Consider the following 22379-nt stretch of genomic DNA (forward strand, 5'->3'; position numbering starts at 1 on the left):
CTTCCCCCCCCCGCCCCCCTTCCCCCCCCCCGCCCCCCTTCCCCCCCCGCCCCCCCATTCCCCCCCCGCCCCCCCATTCCCCCCCCCGCCCCCCCATTCCCCCCCCGCCCCCCCATTCCCCCCCACCCCCCCATTCCCCGCCCCCCCCATTCCCCCCCCCCGCCCCCGCCCCCCCATTCCCCCCCCCGCCCCCCCATTCCCCCCCCCGCCCCCCCATTCCCCCCCCCCCGCCCCCCCATTCCCCCCCCCCCGCCCCCCCATTCCCCCCCCTGCCCCCCCCATTCCCCCCCCCCGCCCCCCCCATTCCCCCCCCCGCCCCCCCATTCCCCCCCCGCCCCCCCCATTCCCCCCCCCGCCCCCCCCATTCCCCCCCCGCCCCCCCCATTCCCCCCCCCGCCCCCCCCATTCCCCCCCCCGCCCCCCCATTCCCCCCCCGCCCCCCCATTCCCCCCCCCGCCCCCCCATTCCCCCCCCGCCCCCCATTCTTCCCCCCCATTCCCCCCCCGCCCCCCATTCTTCCCCCCCACCCCCCATTCTTCCCCCCCATTCCCCCCCCCGCCCCCCATTCTTCCCCCCCATTCCCCCCCCCGCCCCCCATTCTTCCCCCCCCCGCCCCCCCATTCCCCTCCCCGCCCCCCCCATTCCCCTCCCCCCGCCCCCCCCATTCCCCTCCCCCCGCCCCCCCCATTCCCCTCCCCCCGCCCCCCCCATTCCCCTCCCCCCGGCCCCCCCATTCCCCTCCCCCCGGCCCCCCATTCCCCTCCCCCCGCCCCCCCCATTCCCCTCCCCCCGCCCCCCCCATTCCCCTCCCCCCGCCCCCCCCATTCCCCTCCACCCGCCCCCCCCATTCCCCTCCACCCGCCCCCCCCATTCCCCTCCACCCGCCCCCCCCATTCCCCTCCACCCGCCCCCCCCATTCCCCTCCACCCGCCCCCCCCATTCCCCTCCACCCGCCCCCCCCATTCCCCTCCACCCGCCCCCCCCATTCCCCTCCACCCGCCCCCCCCATTCCCCTCCACCCTCTCCATTCGGTGTTTAAAATGATGAGGGGTTCAGATCAAGTGGATTGGAAGAGACTGACAAATATCCACAGAGCAATTCTGATTTTTCTTTATTTCTGATTTGGAATGCATTCCCTGAAGGAAACAGGTTCACTCGTAACTTCCAAAAGTCAAATGGATAAATACTTCCAAGGCAAAAATGTCCTTCTTTTCCCTCCTTTGACACCACTTCCTCTGCCCTCTCCTCCTCTTTGCTTTCTGCTCTCCTGCTTAGCAATCTGCGTGCCCTCACTATCCTCCCCCCACACCCCCGGGTTTTTCTGCAGTTAGTAATGCAATTACAATAACCACTTTGGACTTCACACACACCAATAGTTGCATCTTCAGACGTGTGTTAATAGCCTGTTCAGGATATCCTCCGATGTCTGTGGTATTTAAAAATGGAGGTACGCATTCCAATACCTGCTTCATGGCCTCTTAGTTTGTGTAAACAATGCAACTTTTAACAGCTCTGGGATAAAGAAGACTTGTTTTCAATATTGTTCCAGTTGCCTGCCCAACTGGAATTACAGCACTTGTGTCTGGTTTGACTGAAGCTTTCACGTACTGAGCTTTAGGTTAAATTCTGTGAACAGGAGCAGTCCCAGATCCTGGCCGGTAGCCACTCCGGTCCATCCTCCCAATCGGCTATGTGTGTGCAGCATTCTCTCCCCGTGCTTCCTCATGGTTAGTGGAAGCTGTCTTCACTCTTGTTGATCTTTCATACAGTGGTGTGTTATGGCCCTCTCGATTCCGGGCGATTTCTACAGCAAAGAATTGGATTCTGGTGGCTGGGTGGGGAAAACAGATAGAATCAGAGGACCACATCCATCGGTGAAAAGAACCTTTACCCCTGCAGAACAAACCATCCCCATGCACCCTTTTGAAAATCCTAAAGTTTCTCTTGCCCCAAGGAGAGTTCGACACTCTTGCCCTCCTTCGCTTTTCATTCCGCCTCCTCCTGCATTCTCTTTTGCCCCCACCTCTCCCTCCACCCCAATTCTCTTCCCCTCCCTACCGAATATTGTGTTTTCCTCCACGTAATCTTTCGAGCAGTCCAGCCGCAGAAGCGTCCCATAGTTGAAATCTTCAACCAGGGCTTGGAACTGGAGGCAGAATGGTCGCCATCGCTGGAACAGGAGAGAAGGCAGACACTGGTTTTTGTTTCTGATCGAGTGAACGGACGTTCGGTACCATCCCAGGAAGGGGCAACACCATCAGACGAGGACAGACACGTAAACTCAAAGAACTCACAAGTTTTGCCGCCTCTGACTTTAACTCCTCCTGATCGAGTACGTCAACCTTCATGTCCCTGAACTGTTTCCTGAACTCCTGGTAGATCTGATCATCTTCTTTGGTCAGTTTAAGAAATCTGGGGTCAACTGAACAAATGAGCTTTGAAAAGAGTAGATGTACCATAAGTCACACTGACTGAATTTTGTATTGGAAGCAAAATGATGTGAAATAAAGCAATAAATCGTAGACTTCAGGCATTGTCTGGCATATCTGAATATCAAAGAACAAAGAAAATTACAGCACAGGAACAGGCCCTTCGGCCCTCCAAGCCTGCACCGACCATGCTGCCTGACTGAACTAAAACCCCCGACCCTTCCGGGGACCATATCCCTCTATTCCCATCCTATTCATGTATTTGTCCAGACGCCCCTTAAAAGTCACTATCGTATCCGCTTCCACTACCTTCCCCGGCAACGAGTTCCAGGCATCCACTACTCTCTGTGTGAAGAATCTGCCTCATACATCTCCTTTAAACCTTGCCCCTCGCACCTTAAACCTTTACCCCCTAGTAATTGACTCTTCCACCCTGGGAAAAAGCTTCTGACTATCCACTCTGTCCATGCCCTCATAATCTTGTAGACTTCTATCAGGTCTCCCCTCAACCTCCGTCGTTCCAGTGAGAACAAACCAAGTTTCTCCAACCTCGCCTCATAGCTAATGCCCTCCGTACCAGGCAACATCCTGGTAAATCTTTTCTGTACCCTGTCCAAAGCCTCCACATCCTTCTGGTAATGTGGCAACCAGAATTGAACACTATATTCCAAGTGCGGCCTAACTAAGGTTCTATAAAGCTGCAACATGACTTGCCAATTTTTAAACTCAATGCCCCGGCCGATGAAGGCAAGCATGCCGTATGCCTTCTTGACTACCTTCGCCACCTGCATTGCCACTTTCAGTGACCTGTGTACCTGTACACCCAGATCCCTCTGCTTATCAATACACTTTAAGGGTTCTGCCATTTACTGTATATTTCCTATCTGTATTAGACCTTCCAAAATGCATTACCTCACAAATATATCAACAATCCCCACTGGCAATTCCTGAAAAAGTGACACAATCCCAGGAACCGCCTGTAATTGTTACATAATCTCGGATCCTCGAAGTACTGAAACACGTGTGGGATCATCCTTGCAGGGAACCTTCGTAACCACGGAAAGATTCCTGTAGACTCCCTATAAAATACTGACAAATCCTGGGATTCCCTGCAATCACCGAGATGCCCAAATATCTGCAGCAAATACTGACATATTGCCAGGGAAATCCTCACACGTCCCTGAGGATCCACTGCCAATTATGGTATGTTCCCAATTGACAGAAGAAAGCTGTGAATAGTCACAAAATCCCAGGGAACACCCTGCCAGTACTGACACAGTCCCAGATGGCTCCCTGGAAAACATTCCTGGTGATCCCTTGCGAATGTTGATGATCTTGGAACTCTCACCAGCACCCCCCAAAATAAATGGGCATGTTCCTCTCCAGCGCCTTATTTACGAACCCATCGTCAGGCGCCACCTTACTCATATTCACATTCCCAGAATTCCGACTGAACAAATTCCCTGGACCCAATGCTGACATCCCAAAGGAACTTCACAAATAGTTGAACATTCCTAGGAACACTTCTGACATAGGTGCCAGAGGATTCCCAATGTTAATAATGACGCATTCACTGGGATCGCCACATCCTTCTGGTAGTGTGGCGACCAGAATTGAACACTATATTCAAAGTGCGGCCTAACTAAGGTTCTATAAAACTGCAACATGACTTGCCAATTTTTAAACTCAATACCCCGGCCGATGAAGGCAAGCATGCCGTATGCCTTCTTGACTACCTTCTCCACCTGCATTGCCACTTTCAGTGACCTGTGTACCTGTACACCCAGATCCCTCTGCCTATCAATACTCTTAAGGATTCTGCCATTTACTGTATATTTCCTATCTGTATCCTATCCTATCTGGAATGCCAATGACATTCCATAATTATCCATACATTCAGCATGACTCCCCAACAGCACTCCTGTAAATAACAACCTTTTCCAAAACACTGGGTTGGATCAAGTTTTCCTAACACTGAGCAAACTAGAAAGGGTGCAGAAGAGATTTACTGGGATGCTACCGGGACTTGATGGTTTGAGTTATAAGGAGAGGCTGGATAGACTGGGACTTTTTTCTCTGGAGCGTAGAAGGCTGAGGGGTGATCTTATAGAGGTCCATAAAATAATGAGGGGCACAGATCAGCTAGATAGTCAATATCTTTTCCCAAAGGTAGGGGAGACTAAAACTAGAGGGCATAGGTTTAAGGTGAGAGATACAAAAGTGTCCAGAGGGGCAATTTTTTCACACAGAGGGTGGTGAGTGTCTGGAATGAGCTGCCAGAGGTAGTAGTAGAGGCGGGTACAATTTTGTCTTTTAAAAAGCATTTAGACAGTTACATGGGTAAGATGGGTATAGAGGGATATGGACCGAATGCGGGCAATTGGGACTAGCTTAAGGGTTTTAAAAAAAGGGTGGCATGGACAAGTTGGGCCGAAGGGCCTGTTTCCATGCTGTAAACTTCTGTGACTCTATAACCCATGCCAGGTGGCTGAAAATGGGGGTGGGAAATTCAAATTTCCAAACAAATTCTGGCTGGCCGGTATTTTGATTGGCAGCACCGTGGCGAGTGGCGTCCCGAGGCTCTGGGTTCGCTGTGTGACACTGGGTTTGACTTTTAGATGAATTTCCCAGCAAGACTGATATTTCCAGTGAAGCGGTAAGTTTCTGAAGCCTGTGAAACACATCGGGTCAGCCAGACCATGAACCTTGGGGAAACCCAACGTGGAGCGTGGATCCTTCTGACAGGTCAGTTTAAAAGCTCCTGCCATCTTCAAATGTCAAATGTAATGGAATGTGATCATTTAAATATTTTAAATGCAATTATTGAGCATCGGGCTCTGTATTTGAGAATTAAGTGAGCAGTATTCACATGCATTTGAGTATTTTATCCAGTGGATAAAAGTGCTCTTCTGGATTAAACAATGTTAAGAATCCAATTTTAATCTATCATCTGCGCACTGTGCTTTGATTTTTTTTACATTGATTTAAAGTCCAGACATTTGATGAGTCTTTGAAACAACTGAATAGAATCTTGGCTGTCCAGTCAGACAACTTTAAAGACACCAAAGTATTGAGCTCTGTAGGGTTTATTTATTCAATTGTGCAACAGAATCCCACTTGAATGCTTGGCTGAGCTCCAAGCCCCACTGCTCAGTTAGGTTTGATTACACAGCTGTAGGGCGGACTGTGAGCTGAGTTGTACTGACACTTTTATGAGCAGCTAATAGGATTGAAGTGTTTTTAGGAGGTTTTTTGAGTAGCTGTTTATTTTAAGAATGGGGTTCTTTTGTTTCAAGGGGATTTGAATGGATTTGTGTTTGACATATCCATTCAAAGTTAACTGGGTTTTTTTTCAGATTTCATGACCCTTTTATAGAATCATTGAATCCCCTCAGTGCAGGAGGAGGCCATTCGGCCCATCGTGCCTACACCGACAACAATCTCACCCAGGCCCTATCCCCACGTATTTACCCTGCGAGGCCCCCTAACACTAAGGGCAATTTAGCATAGCTAATCAACCTAGCCTGCACATCTTTGGATCTTTTCATAGATTTCCAAGTGTTACTGGGTTCATGAGTTTGGTCAATAGTGGATACATGATGTGGTATAGAGGAAACATAGGAGATATCGGGGATTATGGAAGGGGCAGAGGGATTGAGTGATGTGTGGGCTCAGGTGCCTAACAGTCCATCCACAGAACTGGGCCAATGTCCCAGTGGGTTAAGCTGGGCCTTCTAGCCTGTCATCCACCCGTCTCCGTTTCACCTCAACCTTGCCTCAGGGATGCAGCGGCCTAGATTTCTACCAACCCCCAATTCCCCAGGGAGAAAATAAAAAGTGGATGCGAGTTCATGAAGAACCCAGGTACGTGACATCAGGTAATGGCCTGATTTGCGACAACTGAACCAACGATGGAAATGCAGATGGTGGCCTCAATAGAATCCTGATTTAAATTGTGTGTACAGACCTGTACGTGATAACCTGCCGCTGTGTAATAATAATGGGTTTCCTCCGGGTGCTCCGGTTTTCTCCCACACTCCAAAGATGTGCGGGTTAGGTGGATCGGCCATGCTGAATTGCCCCTTAGTGTCAGGGGGACGAGCTAGGGTAAATGCATGGGGTTATTGGGATAGGACCTGGGTGGGATTGTGGTTGGTGCAGACCCGATGGGCCGAATGGAGGATCCTCCTGCACTGGAGGATTCTATAATTCCATACATGTGCATAAAATACCTTCAACACAGTAAAACATCCCAAGGCACTACATAGGATTATAATCAGATAAAATTGGAAGCATAAATTGGGACAGAGGCTTTTACGAGTATCCACAAAAAGGAGGAGCCCGGAGAGGTTCAGGGAGGGAATTGCAGAGCTTTAGGGTCCAGGCAGCTGAAGTCACAGCTGCATGAGAGGCCAGAATTGCAAGAGTGTCAAGATCTAGAATGATGTGGCGATACGGGCATTGGACTGGGGTGGGCACAGTAAGAAGTCTCACAACACCATATTAAAGTCCAACAGGTTTATTTGGTATCACGAACTTTCAGAGCACTGTTCCTTCATCAGGTCATAGAGTCATAGAGGTTTACAGCATGGAAACAGGCCCTTCGACCCAACTTGTCCATGCCGCCCTTTTTTTTTAAAACCCCTAAGCTAATCCCAATTGCCCGCATTTGGCCCATGTCCCTCTATACCCATCGTACCCATGTAACTATCTAAATGCTTCTTAAAGATAAAATTGTACCCGCCTTTACTACTACCTCTGGCAGCTTGTTCCAGACACTCACCACCCTCTGGACCCTTTTGTATTTCTCCCCTTAAACCTATGCCCTCTAGTTTTAGACTCCCTTAGCTTTGGGAAAAGATATTGACTATCTACCTTGTCTATGCCCCTCATTATTTTATAGACCTCTATAAGGTCACCCCTCAGCCTCCTACGCTCCAGAGAAAAAAGTCCCAGTCTATTCAGCCTCTCCTTATAACTCAATCCATCAAGTCCCGGTAGCATCCGAGTAAATCTTTTCTGCACTCTTTCTAGTTTAATAATATCCTTTCTATAATAGGGTGACCAGAATTGCACACAGTATTCTAAGTGTGACCTTACCAATGTCTTGTACAACTTCAACAAGACGTCCCAACTCCTGTATTCAATGTTCTGACCAATGAAACCAAGCATGCCGAATGCCTTCTTCACCACTCTGTCCACCTGTGACTCCACTTTCAAGGAGCTATGAACATGTACCCCTCGATCTCTTTGTTCTGTAACTCTCCCAATGCCCTACCATTAACTGAATAAGTCCTGCCCTGGTTCAATCTACCAAAACGCATTACCTCGCATTTGTCTAAATTAAACTCCATCTGCCATTCGTCAGCCCACTGGCCCAATTGATCAAGATCCCGCTGCAATTGGAGATAACTTTCTTCACTGTCCACTATGCCACCATTCTTGGTGTCATCTGCAAACTTACTAACCATGCCTCCTATATTCTCATCCAAATCATTAATATAATTGACAAATAACAGTGGGCCCCGCACTGATCCCTGAGGCACACCGCTGGTCACAGGCCTCCAGTTTGAAAAAACAACTCTCTACAACCACCCTCAGGTAACTCACCTGATGAAGGAGCAGTACTCCGAAAGCTCACGATACCAAATAAACCTGTTGGACTTTAACCTGGTGTTGTGAGACTGCTTACTGTGCCAAGATCTAGAATGGCCAGAACAGTTTCATCAGACACCACCTGAAGATGAGACGCTTTGGGAGACATTTGGACAGGTGAAAGAGAGGTCATCGATCGTTCATGAGGAGGTGGAGAGAGGCTGAATTCCAGAACACGGGCGCGAGACAGCTGGAAGCTGCCACCAGTCAGAGAATGGGTTCACAAGAACCCACAAACTGTTGTGTGGGAGAGGGAAGAAGGTTCTAGAAGGTTACAGAAGTAAGACAATGCAAAGCCATGGAGGGATTTGAATACAAAGATGAGGATTTTAAATTGGAGATGTTGGGGGACTGTGGGCTTATATAGTTCAGCAAAAATAGGAGTAATGAATAAATAGGCATTGGTAGAGAAATGTTGGATGTGTTATAGTTTACAGAGGAAGGAAGGTAGAGGGTGGTCGGTCAGGGAAATGGAATAATCACGTCTGGAAGTCACAAGGGCATAGAATCTTCACCTCAATGCCTTGACAGTGAAGGAGGAGTAACCATCTGGCGAATAATAATATTGGGAAGAACTGTACTTACATTGAAATAAATCTCAGCATGTTGATAGGCTTTCATAGCCCACATCATTTCCAGGTTCGGCTGTAAAACAACAGGCGGGGTTAAACAACAGGCGGGGTTAAACAACAGGCGGAGTTAAACAACAGGCGGAGTTAAACAACAGGCGGAGTTAAACAACAGGCGGGGTTAAACAACAGGTGGAGTTAAACAACAGGCGGGGTTAAACAACAGGCGGGGTTAAACAACAGGCGGGGTTAAACAACTCTAAGTCAGGGGTTGCAGTTTATCCAAGGGGAGACTGTGACAAAATACAAGATGACATTAATTTGTGGGATGTGTTTAATTGGTAAATGAATTTTGGATAGATATGAATGGTGGTACACATTAATGGGGAGGAGGAGGAGGCCCAAGCACTCTTTAGATATTAAGAGTCCTTGTTGGGCAGGTAGGGGAGCAGAGGGATCTGGAATGCCCTGCCTGAGAGGGTGGTGGAGACAGTTTGAGAGGGAATGGGATAAGCACTCAGACACTTGCAGGAAAAGGCAGGGGAAGTGGGACTAACTCTTTTAGAGCCAGCGTATGGACTCGACAGTCCTCCAGTGCTGTAACCGCTCTCTGATTCTACACACCAATATATTCTCTATCTTGCTTCCTGTAAAAATATTTTTTAATAAATGGCGCAATGCTATCAAACTTTGGAGAGTGGCTGTCCCTCTTTACTTTTAACACTCTGTCCTGCTCCCATAGCCCTGGGTAGAACCTTCTGTCCACTTTTATCCACCCTGTCACTCCTGCCGCAATGCTGTCTGACTGTCTGTCTTGCTGTTCTGATGTTCAAAAGCCTGACTGAGTGATCAAAGAGCAGCGAGGTTTCAAACAGCAGACAGAGTGAAGAATCTGCTGATGTTTACATCCTTTCACACTCCGTGAAACCTTCCTCTGTGTCCAAAGGTAAAGTACTGCAGGTGCCGGCAAGCTGAAATAAAAGCAGACGATATTGGAGCGCTTGGCAGTATCAGAAACAGTTCACCTTTCAGATCAAAGGTCGTGGACCTGAAACGTTAACTTGATTTCTCTCTCGACATTGCCGGCTGCTACTTTCATTCTCTTTATTTCCGCTGTGCCCATGCTTTTAGTTGAACTCTCGAGGATACATTTGACTATTTTTTTTTCCACGTCACCTATTCAAATGAAAGAAAGATTTTTGGGAAGGAAATCAAGGGCTGTGGCGCTGGGTGACAGAAAGCCAAACTCGCCCATCGCTCTGGGAAACCCTGCCATCTGTGTTCGACAAAAATCACACAACACAACACCTGTCAGAGGGCAAAAACAGTGTCAGGAGTTTGAGAAGACAGGAAATTTTAGTGGGTTAGGCATTCACGCTCCATAAGACCGTCTGCTTAAGATAAATTAGGGTGAGGAAGTTTGACATTTTGTCCATTTGGTATTGTTATGTGTCTGTAAACTGTCCGAGTTGAACCCGGCAAATGTGATGGTACCTTTAACAAGACTTACATTTATATAGATCCTCTCACAACCTCAGGGCATCTCAAAGCATTTCACAGACACACAATCTTTTGAGATTTAGTCAATGTTTCCACACTTCCTGCTGACCAGAAAATCTGCTTTATGATAGAACATAGAACAGTACAGCACAGAACAGGCCCTTCGGCCCACGATGTTGTGCCGAGCTTTGTCTGAAACCCAGATCAAGCTATTTCCTCCCTATCATCCCGAAGTACTCCATGTGCCTATCCAATAGCTTCTTAAATGTTCCTAAAGTTTCTGACTCCACTATCACTGCAGGCAGTCCATTCCACACCCCAACCACTCTCTGAGTAAAAAACCTACCTCGGACATCCTTCCTATATCTCCCACCATGAACCCTATAGTTATGCACCCTAGTTACCGCTCCATTCACCCGAGGAAATAGTCTTTGAACGTTCACTCTATCTATCCCCCTCATCATCTTATAAACCTCTATCAAGTCTCCTCTCAACCTCCTCCGCTCCAAAGAGAAAAGCCCAAGTTCCCTCAACCTTTCCTCATAAGACCTACCCTCCAAACCAGGCAGCATCCTGGTAAATCTCCTTTGCACTCTTTCCAGTGTCTCCACATCCTTCTTGTAGTGAGGTGACCAGAAGTGCACACAATATTCCAAATGTGGTCTCACCAAGGTCCTGTACAGTTGCAGCATAACCCCACGGCTCTTAAACTCCAGCTCGGCACAACATCGTGGGCCGAAGGGCCTGTTCTGTGCTGTACTGTTCTAAACTCCAACCCCCTGTTAATGAACGCCAACACACTATAGGCCTTCTTCACGGCTCTATCCACTTGAGTGGCAACCTTCAGAGATCTATGGATATGAACCCCAAGATCTCTCTGTTCCTCCACATTCTTCAGAACCCTACCTTTGACCCTGTAATCCACATTTAAATTTGTCCTACCAAAATGAATCACCTCGCATTTGTCAGGGTTAAACTCCATTTGCCATTTTTCAGCCCAGCTCTGCATCCTATCTATATCTCTTTGCAGCCTACAACAGCCCTCCACCTCATCCACGACTCCACCAATCTTGGTGTCATCAGCAAATTTACTGATCCACCCTTCAGCCCCCTCCTCCAAGTCATTTATAAAAATTACAAATAGCAGAGGACCAAGCACTGATCCCTGTGGCACTCCGCTGATAACCGGTTTCCAGTCCAAAAATTTTCCATCCACCACCACCCTCTGTCTTCTGTTAGATATGATGTGGAGATGCCGGCGTTGGACTGGGGTAAACACAGTAAGAAGTTTAACAACACCAGGTTAAAGTCCAACAGGTTTATTTGGTAGCAAAAGCCACACAAGCTTTCGAAGCTCTAAGCCCCTTCTTCAGGTGAGTGGGAATTCTGTTCACAAACAGAGTTTATAAAGACACAGACTCAATTTACATGAATAATGGTTGGAATGCGAATACTTACAACTAATCAAGTCTTTAAGAAACAAAACAATGGGAGTGGAGAGAGCATCAAGACAGGCTAAAAAGATGTGTATTGTCTCCAGACAAGACAGCCAGTGAAACTCTGCAGGTCCACGCAACTGTGGGCGTTACAAATAGTGTGACATGAACCCAATATCCCGGTTGAGGCCGTCCGCGTGTGTGCGGAACTTGGCTATCAGTTTCTGCTCAGTGACTCTGCGCTGTCGTGTGTCGCGAAGGCCGCCTTGGAGAACGCTTACCCGAATATCAGAGGCCGAATGCCCGTGACCCCTGAAGTGCTCCCCCACAGGAAGAGAACAGTCTTGCCTGGTGATTGTCGAGCGGCAAATTCACACCTCAATATGCCAACATCTTCATGCACAGGTTCGAACAAGACTTCTTCACCGCACGGGACCTTCAACCGATGCTATACACTAGATACATCGATGACATTTTCTTCCTTTGGACTCATGGTGAACAATCACTGAAACAACTCTATGATGACATCAACAAGTTCCATCCCACCATCAGGCTCACCATGGACTACTCTCCGGAATCGGTTGCATTCTTGGACACGCGCATCTCCATTAAGGACGGTCACCTCAGCACCTCACTGTACCGCAAGCCCACGGATAACCTCACGATGCTCCACTTCTCCAGCTTCCACCCTAAACACGTTAAAGAAGCCATCCCCTACGGACAAGCCCTCCGTATACACAGGATCTGCTCGGATGAGGAGGATCGCAACAGACACCTCCAGACGCTGAAAGATGCCCTCATAAGAACAGGATATGGCGCTCGACTCATCGATCAACAGTTCCAACGCACCACAGCGAAAAACCGCACCGACCTCCTCAGAAGACAAACACAGGACACAGTGGACAGAGTACCCTTCGTTGTCCAGTACTTCCCCGGAGCGGAGAAGCTACGGCATCTCCTCCGGAGCCTTCAACATGTCATTGATGAAGACGAACATCTCGCCAAGGCCATCCCCACACCCCCACTTCTTGCCTTCAAACAACCGCACAACCTCAAACAGACCATTGTCCGCAGCAAACTACCCAGCCTTCAGGAGAACAGTGACCAAGACACCACACAACCCTGCCACAGCAACCTCTGCAAGACGTGCCGGATCATCGACACGGATGCCATCATCTCACGTGAGAACACCATCCACCAGGTACACGGTACATACTCTTGCAACTCGGCCAACGTTGTCTACCTGATACGCTGCAAGAAAGGATGTCCCGAGGCACGGTACATTGGGGAAACTATGCAGACGCTGCGACAACGGATGAATGAACACCGCTCGACAATCACCAGGCAAGACTGTTCTCTTCCTGTTGGGGAGCACTTCAGCGGTCACGGGCATTCGGCCTCTGATATTCGGGTAAGCGTTCTCCAAGGCGGCCTTCGCGACACACGACAGCGCAGAGTCGCTGAGCAGAAACTGATAGCCAAGTTCCGCATACACGCGGACGGCCTCAACCGGGATATTGGGTTCATGTCACACTATTTGTAACGCCCACAGTTGCGTGGACCTGCAGAGTTTCACTGGCTGTCTTGTCTGGAGACAATACACATCTTTTTAGCCTGTCTTGATGCTCTCTCCACTCCCATTGTTTTGTTTCTTAAAGACTTGATTAGTTGTAAGTATTCGCATTCCAACCATTATTCATGTAAATTGAGTCTGTGTCTTTATAAACTCTGTTTGTGAACAGAATTCCCACTCACCTGAAGAAGGGGCTTAGAGCTTCGAAAGCTTGTGTGGCTTTTGCTACCAAATAAACCTGTTGGACTTTAACCTGGTGTTGTTAAACTTCTTATTCTGTTAGATAGCCAGTTACCTATCCAATCGGCCAAACTTCCCTCTATCCCACATATCCTTACTTTCTTCATAAGCCAACCGTGGGGGACTTTATCAAACGCCTTACTAAAATCCATGTATATGACATCAACTGCACTACCTTCATCTACACACTTAGTTACCTCCTCAAAAAATTCTATCAAATTTCTGAGGCAAGACTTGCCCTTCACAAATCCGTGCTGACTAAATGAAGTTGGTTGCAGGATAAATATTGGCCTGTTGAAGCGACAGCCTCGATCGGTAAGCAGGGAAACTCAATACCTTGATGAATCAATGCAGCAGATCCCAGCAGAAGATCTCCACTGCGGTATCTCACCTCTCGACTCCACAGAGCCAGTCAACCATCCACAAGGCACAAGTCGGGAGATGAGCTCTCCTGGCTGAGTGCAGCTTCCACAGCACTCGAGAAGCTTGACTCCATCCAGGACAAGGATTGAACTCTCACCCTCTGTATCTAAACAATCACTCCCTCTCTCCACCACTGGCACACTATCATTGCAGCGTGTACCAACTACAAGATGCACAGCAGCAACTCATCTTCGGACAGAATTTTGCAAATCCTCAGCCACCACTACTTTACGAGGGGGCAAGATGTATGGGGACCATCACTTGGAAGTTCCCCAAGTCACACGCCATGCTGACTTGGAAATATATCACAGTTCCTTCACTGTCGCTGGGTGAAAATCCTGGAACTCCCTTCCTAACTGCACTGTGGGTGTGCCTACAGCACAGGGACTGCAGCGGTTCGGGAAGGCAGCTCACCACCACCTTCTCAAGGGGCAATTGGGGATTTGCAGTAAATCCTGGCATTGCCAGCGATGCCCACATCCCAGGACTGAATAAATAGAAACAAAGATTGAAGTAGTGTGCCTGGCAGCAGAGGATGAGCAGAGAGGAGAGGAGGAAGCTGAAGAGAAAGACACAGGAAGGGAATTCCACCACAAACAACGCAGGAGACAGAACAAATCCCCAGGAGGAACAGGGACTGTGTCAGGATGGGACTGTACTGCAATATCTCTTAAACATAAAACAAAGACATCAGAATCAAATACTCACATCATTTCCATAAGCATCTGCGGGCAGGGACATGGCCTGCGCTGTTGAAATCAACTCAGCGCCACTCTGAGGAGGAGAGGAGACGGAAACAGAGCCAGTGATTAGCCGGTATAACCACTGTAACCCAACCCAGCACAAATATAACAGCAACAAAATCATTTTTCGTCATTTGTAGCAGGAGAACAAAAGAACAAACAACAATACAGCACAGGAACAGGCCCTTCGGCCCTCCAAGCCCGCGCCGCTCCCTGGTCCAAACTAGACCATTCTTTTGTATCCCTCCATTCCCACTCCATTCATGTGGCGAGCTAGATAAGTCTTAAACGTTCCCAGTGTGTCCGCCTCCACCACCTTGCCCGGCAGCGCATTCCAGGCCCCTCTGTGTAAAATACGCCCTTCTGATATCCTGAGGAGTTCTGAGGCAGTAAATATCGCAAGATTCATAAACAATTAAATAATGCTAAACATTTAATCCACTCCTGAACGCAAAGGGAGTTTGTTACAATATAAACTGAACAAATCGTGTCAACTTGCATTTCTATAGCGCCTTTCAAAACTTCAGGCTGTCACAATGTGACGGCCAATGAAATGTTTTTGAAGTACGATCGCTCGGGATGTCGGAATTGCAGTTCCCCAAACAAAAATGAGATAAATAACCTGATATTTTTCTTTCCTATGGCGTTGGCTGAGGGTCAGGCACCGAAAGAGATTCCTGTTCTTCGAATAGAGCTGGGGGATTTTTAAACCCGGCTGAACAGGTGCTTCGGGTCCGAGTTTCACATCACACCTGAAATATTGCCTCTCTGTCAATGAAGTGCGGCACGGTAGCACAGTGGTTAGCACTGCTGCTTCACAGCTCCAGCGTCCCGGGTTCGATTCCCGGCTCGGGTCACTGTCTGTGTGGAGTTTGCACATTCTCCTCGTGTCTGCGTGGGTTTTCTCCGGGTGCTCCGGTTTCCTCCCACAGTCCAAAGATGTGCGGGTTAGGTTGATTGGCCAGGTTAAAAAAATTGCCCCTTAGAGTCCTGGGATGCGTACGTTAGAGGGATTAGCGGGTAAAATATGTGGGGGTAGGGCCTGGGTGGGATTGTGGTCGGTGCAGACTCGATGGGCCGAATGGCCTCCTTCTGCACTGTAGGGGTTCTATGAAGTCTTAAACTCCTATTAACTCTCTCAGTTCTGGGAGTATATATGTTCTGCTGTTCGAGTTTCTTCAATTAATTGTTCAGCAGCAATAATATTCCAGCTTTGACAGCACTGAGAAAAAGCAGCAAAGTTGTGGCAATATCATTGCCTGAAAGTATCCTCGAAATCAGATACCAACTGGACTCAGACATTTGGGGTGGCATGGTGGCGCAGTGATTAGCGCTGCTGCCTCACAGCGCCCAGGGACTTGGGTTTGATTCCCGGTTTGGGTCACTGTCTGTGTGGAGTTTGCACATTCTCCCCGTGTCTACGTGGGTTTCCTCCGGGTGCTCCGGTTTCCTCCCACAGTCCAAAGATGTGTGGGTTAGGTGGATTGGCCATGATAAATTGCCCCTTAGTGTCCCGGGCTGTGTATGTTAGAGGGATTAGCGGGGTAAATGTATGGGGTTATGGGGATAGGGCCTGGGGTGGGATTATTGTTGGTGCAGACTTGATGGGCCGAATGGCCTCCTTCTGCACTGTAGGGATTCTATGATATGTGTATCTATGATAAGACATAGGAGCAGAATTAGGCCACTCGGCCCATCGAGTCTGCTCCGCCATTCAATCATGGCTGATATTTTTCTCATCCCCATTCTCCTGCCTTTTCCCCATAACCCCTGACCCCCTTATTAATCAAGAACCTATCTATCTCTGTCTTAAAGACACTCAATGACCTGGCCTCCACAGCCTTCTGCGGCAAAGAGTTCCACAGATTCACCACTCTCTGGCTGAAGAAATCCTGTGTGACATCCTAGAACTGAGGAGAGTTCTAGAACTCTCTAAACCCCCCCTCCCCCCCCAGCCCCCAAGATTCAGGCCTCTTCCCCTTGTTCATTGACTTAGGATGCCTGAAGCCCAAGTTCTGGAATTCACTCCCTCAGCCTCTGCCTCACTTTCAAACACCCCATAAAAGCTGCCTCTTGGACCAGGCTTTTGGTCGCCTATCCTGATATTTTCTGATGTGATCCGAGATTAATTTTTGTCGCAATGCTCCCTTGGGTTAGTTTGGTCTGACTTTACAAAAGCGGATAAGGTTTTCAGCTTCATCAAGACATGGGTGACAGCAGGCGGAGAACGAGGCCCACCCAGATGCTCAGTTGGGGGAATCAGATGTGACACCCACAGTCAGAAAGCAAACATTGTACAAAAACGGAGCATTTTTAAATCAGGCAATATTTGGAAGTAAACAACATCGTCGATGCAGCAGTTGGGAATGAGGATATTTCTGAGGCTTCATATCAGGAAATTTGGTTGAATGAAACAGCTTGGAGTTGAAAGCCAAGGTCCTGGATTATGAAAAACAAAGTCTGACATTTCCATGATGTCTGTTGTGGCCAGCAGGGGTCTCAATGTGCTTTCCAATCAGTGGACTGAAGCCACTTGTCTTGTAGGAAATGCGGCAGTCAATTTACACACAGCAAGCTCCCACAAACAGCAAAGCGACAATGATCTGTTTTTTGAGACAGTCATTGATTATACAAATTGGCCAACTCTGCTGCTCTTCTCTGAAAAACAAAATTCCAGGAGCTGTTCTCCTGACAGGGCTTCCAAGTTTAACATCTTGTCTTGCGGGATTCCCTCAAACAGGGGCTGTCACCCAGGGACCCGGGTTCAATTCTGGCCTCAGGTGACTGTGCAGAGTCTGCACGTTCTCCCTGTATTCTGTGCGGGTTTCCTCCCACACTGCAAAGAGGTGCAGTTTAGGTTGATTGGCCATGTTAAATTGCCCCTTAATGTCCCAAAATGTATGGGGGGGGGGGGGGGGAGAACCTGGTAACCTTTCACCCCCTTGCTTATCAAGAATCTATCGCCTTCTGCCTTAAAGATATTCAAAGACTGCCTTAACCATCTTTTGAGGAAAAAAATTCTAAAGTCTCACGAACCTCAGAAAACAAATACTCCTCATCTTTATCTAGGAGTACACCACCAGCTCACCAGGAGAACATGGGAACTAGGAGCAAGAGTAGGCCAACTGGCCCCTCGAGCCTGCTCCCCCATTCAATAAGATCATGGCTGATCTTTTTGTGGACTCAGCTCCACTTACCCGCCCACTCACCATAACCCTTAATTCCTTTACTGTTTAAAAATCTATCGTTGCTTTAAAAACATTCAATGAGGTAGCCTCAACTGCTTCACTGGGCAGGGAATTCCACAGATTCAACCCTTTGTGTGAAGAAGTTCCTCCTCAACTCAGTCCTAAATCTGCTCCCCCTTATTTTGAGGCTATGCCCCCTAGTTCTAGTTTCACCCGCCAGTGGAAACAACTTCCCTGCTTCTATCTCTGTTACATTGCCTGCCACAGCTTATCTTCTACTGAAACTCTCATCCTAGCATTTGCTGCTGTGCTGGCTGTCTACCCCTTCACCTTCTCTAAACTTCAGCAATGAAATGATTTTCTAAGATGGTGCTGGAGGCGACTTCTTGCAAGCTGTGGCACTCACCTGTTGAAGGGGCAACGCTCCGAAAGCTTGTGCTACCAAATAAATCTGTTGGACTTTAACCTGGTGTTGTGAGACTACTTACTGTACCCACCCCCGTCCAATGTTGGCAACTCCACATCTTGCAAGCTGTGCCGAGCATACCTTCTAATTCTATCTTCCTTCTCTATGAATAGTATGCTCTGTCTGTAAAGTGCACAAGAAACAATACTTTTCACTGTATACTAATACATGTGACAATAATAAATCAAATCAAATTAGCAGGGTGATTTATTGTTGTCACATGTATTAACATACAGTGAAAAGTATTGTTTCTTGCGCGCTATACAGACAAAGCATACCGTTCATAGAGAAGGAAAGGAGAGAGTGCAGAATGTAGTGTTACAGTCATAGCTAGGGTGAATGCACAGAATCTGCCTGGGGCAGATGCTGTGTCAGGCAGGAGGCAAGTTTATTTGATAGCACGAGCTTTCAGAGTGTTGTTCCTCCTTCAGGTGAGTGAAGAGAATTCTTCACTCACCCGATGAAGGAGCGGCGCTCCGAAAGCTCGTGCTATCAAATAAACCTGTTGGACTTTAACCTGGTGTTGTGAGACTTTTTACTGTGTTTACCCCAGTCCAACACCGGCAACTCCACATCAGGCAGGAGGTGCAGATTGGATGGGCTGAGTGGCCTGTCTCTCTCTGCACTGGGGGGATTGTGTGAAGTGAAAGCTTCACACCCACCCACACCCTCACACCCACCCACCCACACCCTCACACCCACCCACCCACACCCTCACACCACGCCACACCACACAGACACCCACACGCCCACCCACACACACACCCACACCCACCCACAGACAGATGCACAGACACACACCCACCCACACAGACACCCACCCACCCACTCAGACACACACCCACCCACACAGACACACACCCACCCACACAGACACACACCCACCCACTCAGACACACACCCACCCATACAGACACACACCCACCCATACAGACACACACCCACCCACACAGACACCCTCCCACCACACACACCCATCCACCCACAGACACCCACCCACACAGATAGATACACACACCCACCCACACAGACACACACCCACCCACACAGACACACACCCACCCACACAGACACCCTCTCACCACACACACCCATCCAGACACCCACCCACACAGACACACACTCACAGACCCAGACACACAGCCACCCGGAGTGGGAGCTGAGCCCCGGGCTGGGGTTTGATTCTCACCAGGGATCCCAGGCCGGCCATGCTGCTGCTGCTGCTGCTGTGGCAGGAGGTCAGGGGTCAGAGGGCAGGGGTCAGGGGGGCAGCGCCGCTCCCCCATTCACCCCAAATTAAACCCACACAATAACCTCCCCCCCCCCCCCCGGGGGGGCTTTGGGGCTCTCGCTGCTGGGGGGGGGGGGGGGGGAGGGGGGTTTGGTTTAATTTGGGGCGGGCTGGAGCTGGGCTGGGGGTGAAAGGTCAGGGGGTGAAGGGTGAGAGGTTGCCGTGTGCCGGTGTTACCCGGTGCTGGGGGTGGGGGTTTGGGGGGTACAGTGTGAGGGGGGGGGTGGGGGGTGTCTGTGTCCCGGGCCCGCGGGGGGGGGGGGGGGTTTATGGATTTATTTTTAATGTTGAGATTTCCCATGATGCTCCGGCGGTTCCCGGATGTGTCTCAGAGCTCAGGGTGAAAAGTCACTGAGAGAGAGAGGGAGAGAGGGATAGTGAGAGTGATACCCAGAGAGAGAGAGACCCACAGTGAGAGAGAGAGACCCACAGTGAGAGAGAGAATAGACCCAGAGAGACAGAGGGGGACAAGAGCAGCAGACACACAGACAGCAGCCTCTGAGTGAAAATACAGCAGGGGGGGGGGGGGGGAGCTGAAGGCCTTCAGTGCAGCACAGAGAGAGAGAGAGATAGAGAGAGGATCAGACAGAGAGAGAGAGATAGAGAGAGGATCAGACAGAGAGAGACAGATAGAGAGAGGACAGATAGAGAGAGGACAGATAGAGAGAGGACAGATAGAGAGAGGACAGATAGAGAGAGGACAGATAGAGAGAGACAGGATCAGAGAGAGAGAGGACAGATAGAGGCAGGATCAGAGAGAGAGGACAGATAGAGAGAGAGACAGGATCAGACAGATAGAGAGAGAGAGAGACAGACAGATAGAGAGAGACAGGATAGACAGATAGAGAGAGGACAGACAGATAGAGAGAGAGACAGGATCAGAGAGAGAGAGAGAGGAACAGACAGATAGAGAGAGACAGGATCAGACAGAGAGAGAGGACAGATACAGAGAGAGAGAGAGGAACAGACAGATAGAGAGAGAGGAACAGGCAGATAGAGAGAGACAGGATCAGACAGAGAGAGAGAGGACAGATACAGAGAGAGAGGAACAGACAGATAGAGAGAGAGGAACAGACAGATAGAGAGAGACAGGATCAGACAGAGAGAGAGAGGACAGATAGAGAGAGAGAGGAACAGACAGAGAGAGAGAAAAAGAGAGGAACAGACAGATAGAGAGAGAGACAGATATAGAGAGAGAGAAAGAGAGGAGCAAACACAGAGAGGGGACAGAGAATCCAGAGATTTAACCCCAGAGGCTGATCTCAGGATATTTCCCAATGAAGCTGAAGGAGTGACAGGAAAGGAAGGAAGGGAGGGGGGGAAAACAGGAGGCTATACCCCAAGCTCAATCCCAGCAGGGTCTGCTTCTCACTGTTCATTTAATTTGAAAGCTGCCCATTTGGAGCTGAAGGAGAGACTGGGAAGAGGTTTTGTTGATGAAGGAGAGGCGGTGGCCGCCTCCTCTTCCTCCTGTTTGCAGAAGGAGTTACATTCAAGAGGGCAACCAACTTTCTCTCCCTTGCTCTTTCTGAGCTTCTGAATAATGGACTCTGACTCCATCCTACATGACAAGATAGTGGAGTACATGGTAAGTTGCAGATTTAAGCTCTCTCAATGTTCTCTGATTTGCTTGTAACAATTGAGTGCTCTGATGCAGTAACAGAGAGGCTTGGTGAGCACTGAGTGGGTGATGTGTCTGTGGATTTTCAAAAGGTGTTTGACAAAGTACCACATAACAGATTTGTCTGAAAAATTAAAAATACAGGGGCAGCTGGGTAAGAAATCAGTCTAAGGACAGAAAGGGAGTCACGGTGAACACTTGTTTTTAGATCGGTGGCCAGTGTACAGAGGAGCTTTCCAGGGGTCAGTATGAGGACCACTGTGTGTTTTTGATGCATGTTAATTACATGGACTGACTGAGGTACACAGGACATAATTTCAGTATTTTCAGATGACACCAAACTCGTGAGGAGAATAAGAACCGATTTCAGGAGGACACAGGAGACAGATTAGTGACAGGGCAGACAATCCAATTTAAAATTGAATTTGCGTCTTTACGTACCCTGTTTGTGAACACAAGTCCTCACTCATCTGAAGAAGGAGCTTGAGGCTCCGAAAGCTAGTGCTACCAAATAAACCTGTTGGACTTTAACCTGGTGTTGTGAGACTTCTTACTGTGTTCAGCCAAGTCAACAGGGAGGGAACAAAAGTGAATTTTAACTTGTTCTTGGCTCAGAAACAGTCACGACTGTTTTGCAAAAAAGCTTTGGGTGGGATGGACCATCTCTCTCTCTGTTCTCCAAATCCATGAGCAGAAAGTGGATTCTTGTCGTCGTCTTTGGCAGTCTTTTGGGGTTGAGTTTGACTTGCTTCAACTGCGCTGGGTTCGGAGTCCAGTGTATGATGGTTAGAAGACTCTGCCACGTGTGGGGTAGGTGATGCTTCAAGGGCTTGGTAAATGAACCGTTCTGGAGGTCTGGGCACTGTGCCCCGACACCTCGCCCTCAGCACTGTGCTCCGACAAAACCTCTCTCTGTTCGGCACCTTCCAAAATGAATCTTCCATTTTGGCCAGCCACAAAACTCGAGACTCCCATGAGTCAGTGAGTATGTTTGACACCATCAGGGATGCTTTGAGGACCTCCCTGAGGTTTATCCACTTCATTTGTGGGAGTCTCCTGCCCCAACTGAGTTCCCAGTGGAACAGTTACTTCAGGAGTCTGATGTCAGGCGTACAATCATGATACATTTGGAGTGATTTGCACCTTGATGCCGGCCATGTTGTCTTGAGAGAGGGAGCGCTGCTGTTGGATGCACAGGATTTGGAAGATCTTGTGAAGGCTCTGCAAGTGGTGCTTCTCCAGCGC

General features: G+C 49.0%; 2 protein-coding genes across 4 annotated transcripts in view; one reads left to right on the forward strand and one right to left on the reverse strand.

Annotated features, from left to right (window-relative positions):
* Nucleotides 1-1094: 1094 nt before the first annotated feature.
* On the reverse strand, nt 1095-19620 carry pbdc1 (polysaccharide biosynthesis domain containing 1). Of its 2 annotated transcripts, none has more exons than XM_078239660.1 (6): nt 19412-19620; nt 14534-14599; nt 8670-8729; nt 2295-2435; nt 2059-2170; nt 1095-1831 (listed from the first exon to the last, which is right to left on the reverse strand). In XM_078239660.1, the coding sequence occupies exons 1-6, from the start codon at nt 19430-19432 to the stop codon at nt 1689-1691; spliced, it is 543 nt and encodes a 180-aa protein (XP_078095786.1). In that variant the 5' UTR covers nt 19433-19620; the 3' UTR covers nt 1095-1688. The 2 variants fall into 2 exon arrangements, with proteins under 2 accessions (XP_078095786.1, XP_078095785.1); XM_078239659.1 differs by having other exon boundaries at nt 19370-19451.
* Nucleotides 19621-19843: 223 nt separating this feature from the next.
* Nucleotides 19844-22379, forward strand: part of LOC144510187 (F-box/WD repeat-containing protein 1A) — a 44486-nt gene continuing 41950 nt past the window's right edge. The window contains exon 1 of one of the 2 annotated variants that reach the window (XM_078239653.1): nt 19844-21101. In XM_078239653.1, coding sequence (XP_078095779.1) covers nt 21057-21101 — 45 coding nt within the window. In that variant the 5' untranslated portion in view covers nt 19844-21056. The remainder of the gene's footprint in view (nt 21102-22379) is intronic. The other variant, XM_078239655.1, reaches the window with a different exon arrangement.

The sequence above is a fragment of the Mustelus asterias genome, chromosome 22, assembly GCF_964213995.1.
Source record: "Mustelus asterias chromosome 22, sMusAst1.hap1.1, whole genome shotgun sequence".
In the NCBI taxonomy this organism is placed as follows: domain Eukaryota; kingdom Metazoa; phylum Chordata; class Chondrichthyes; order Carcharhiniformes; family Triakidae; genus Mustelus; species Mustelus asterias.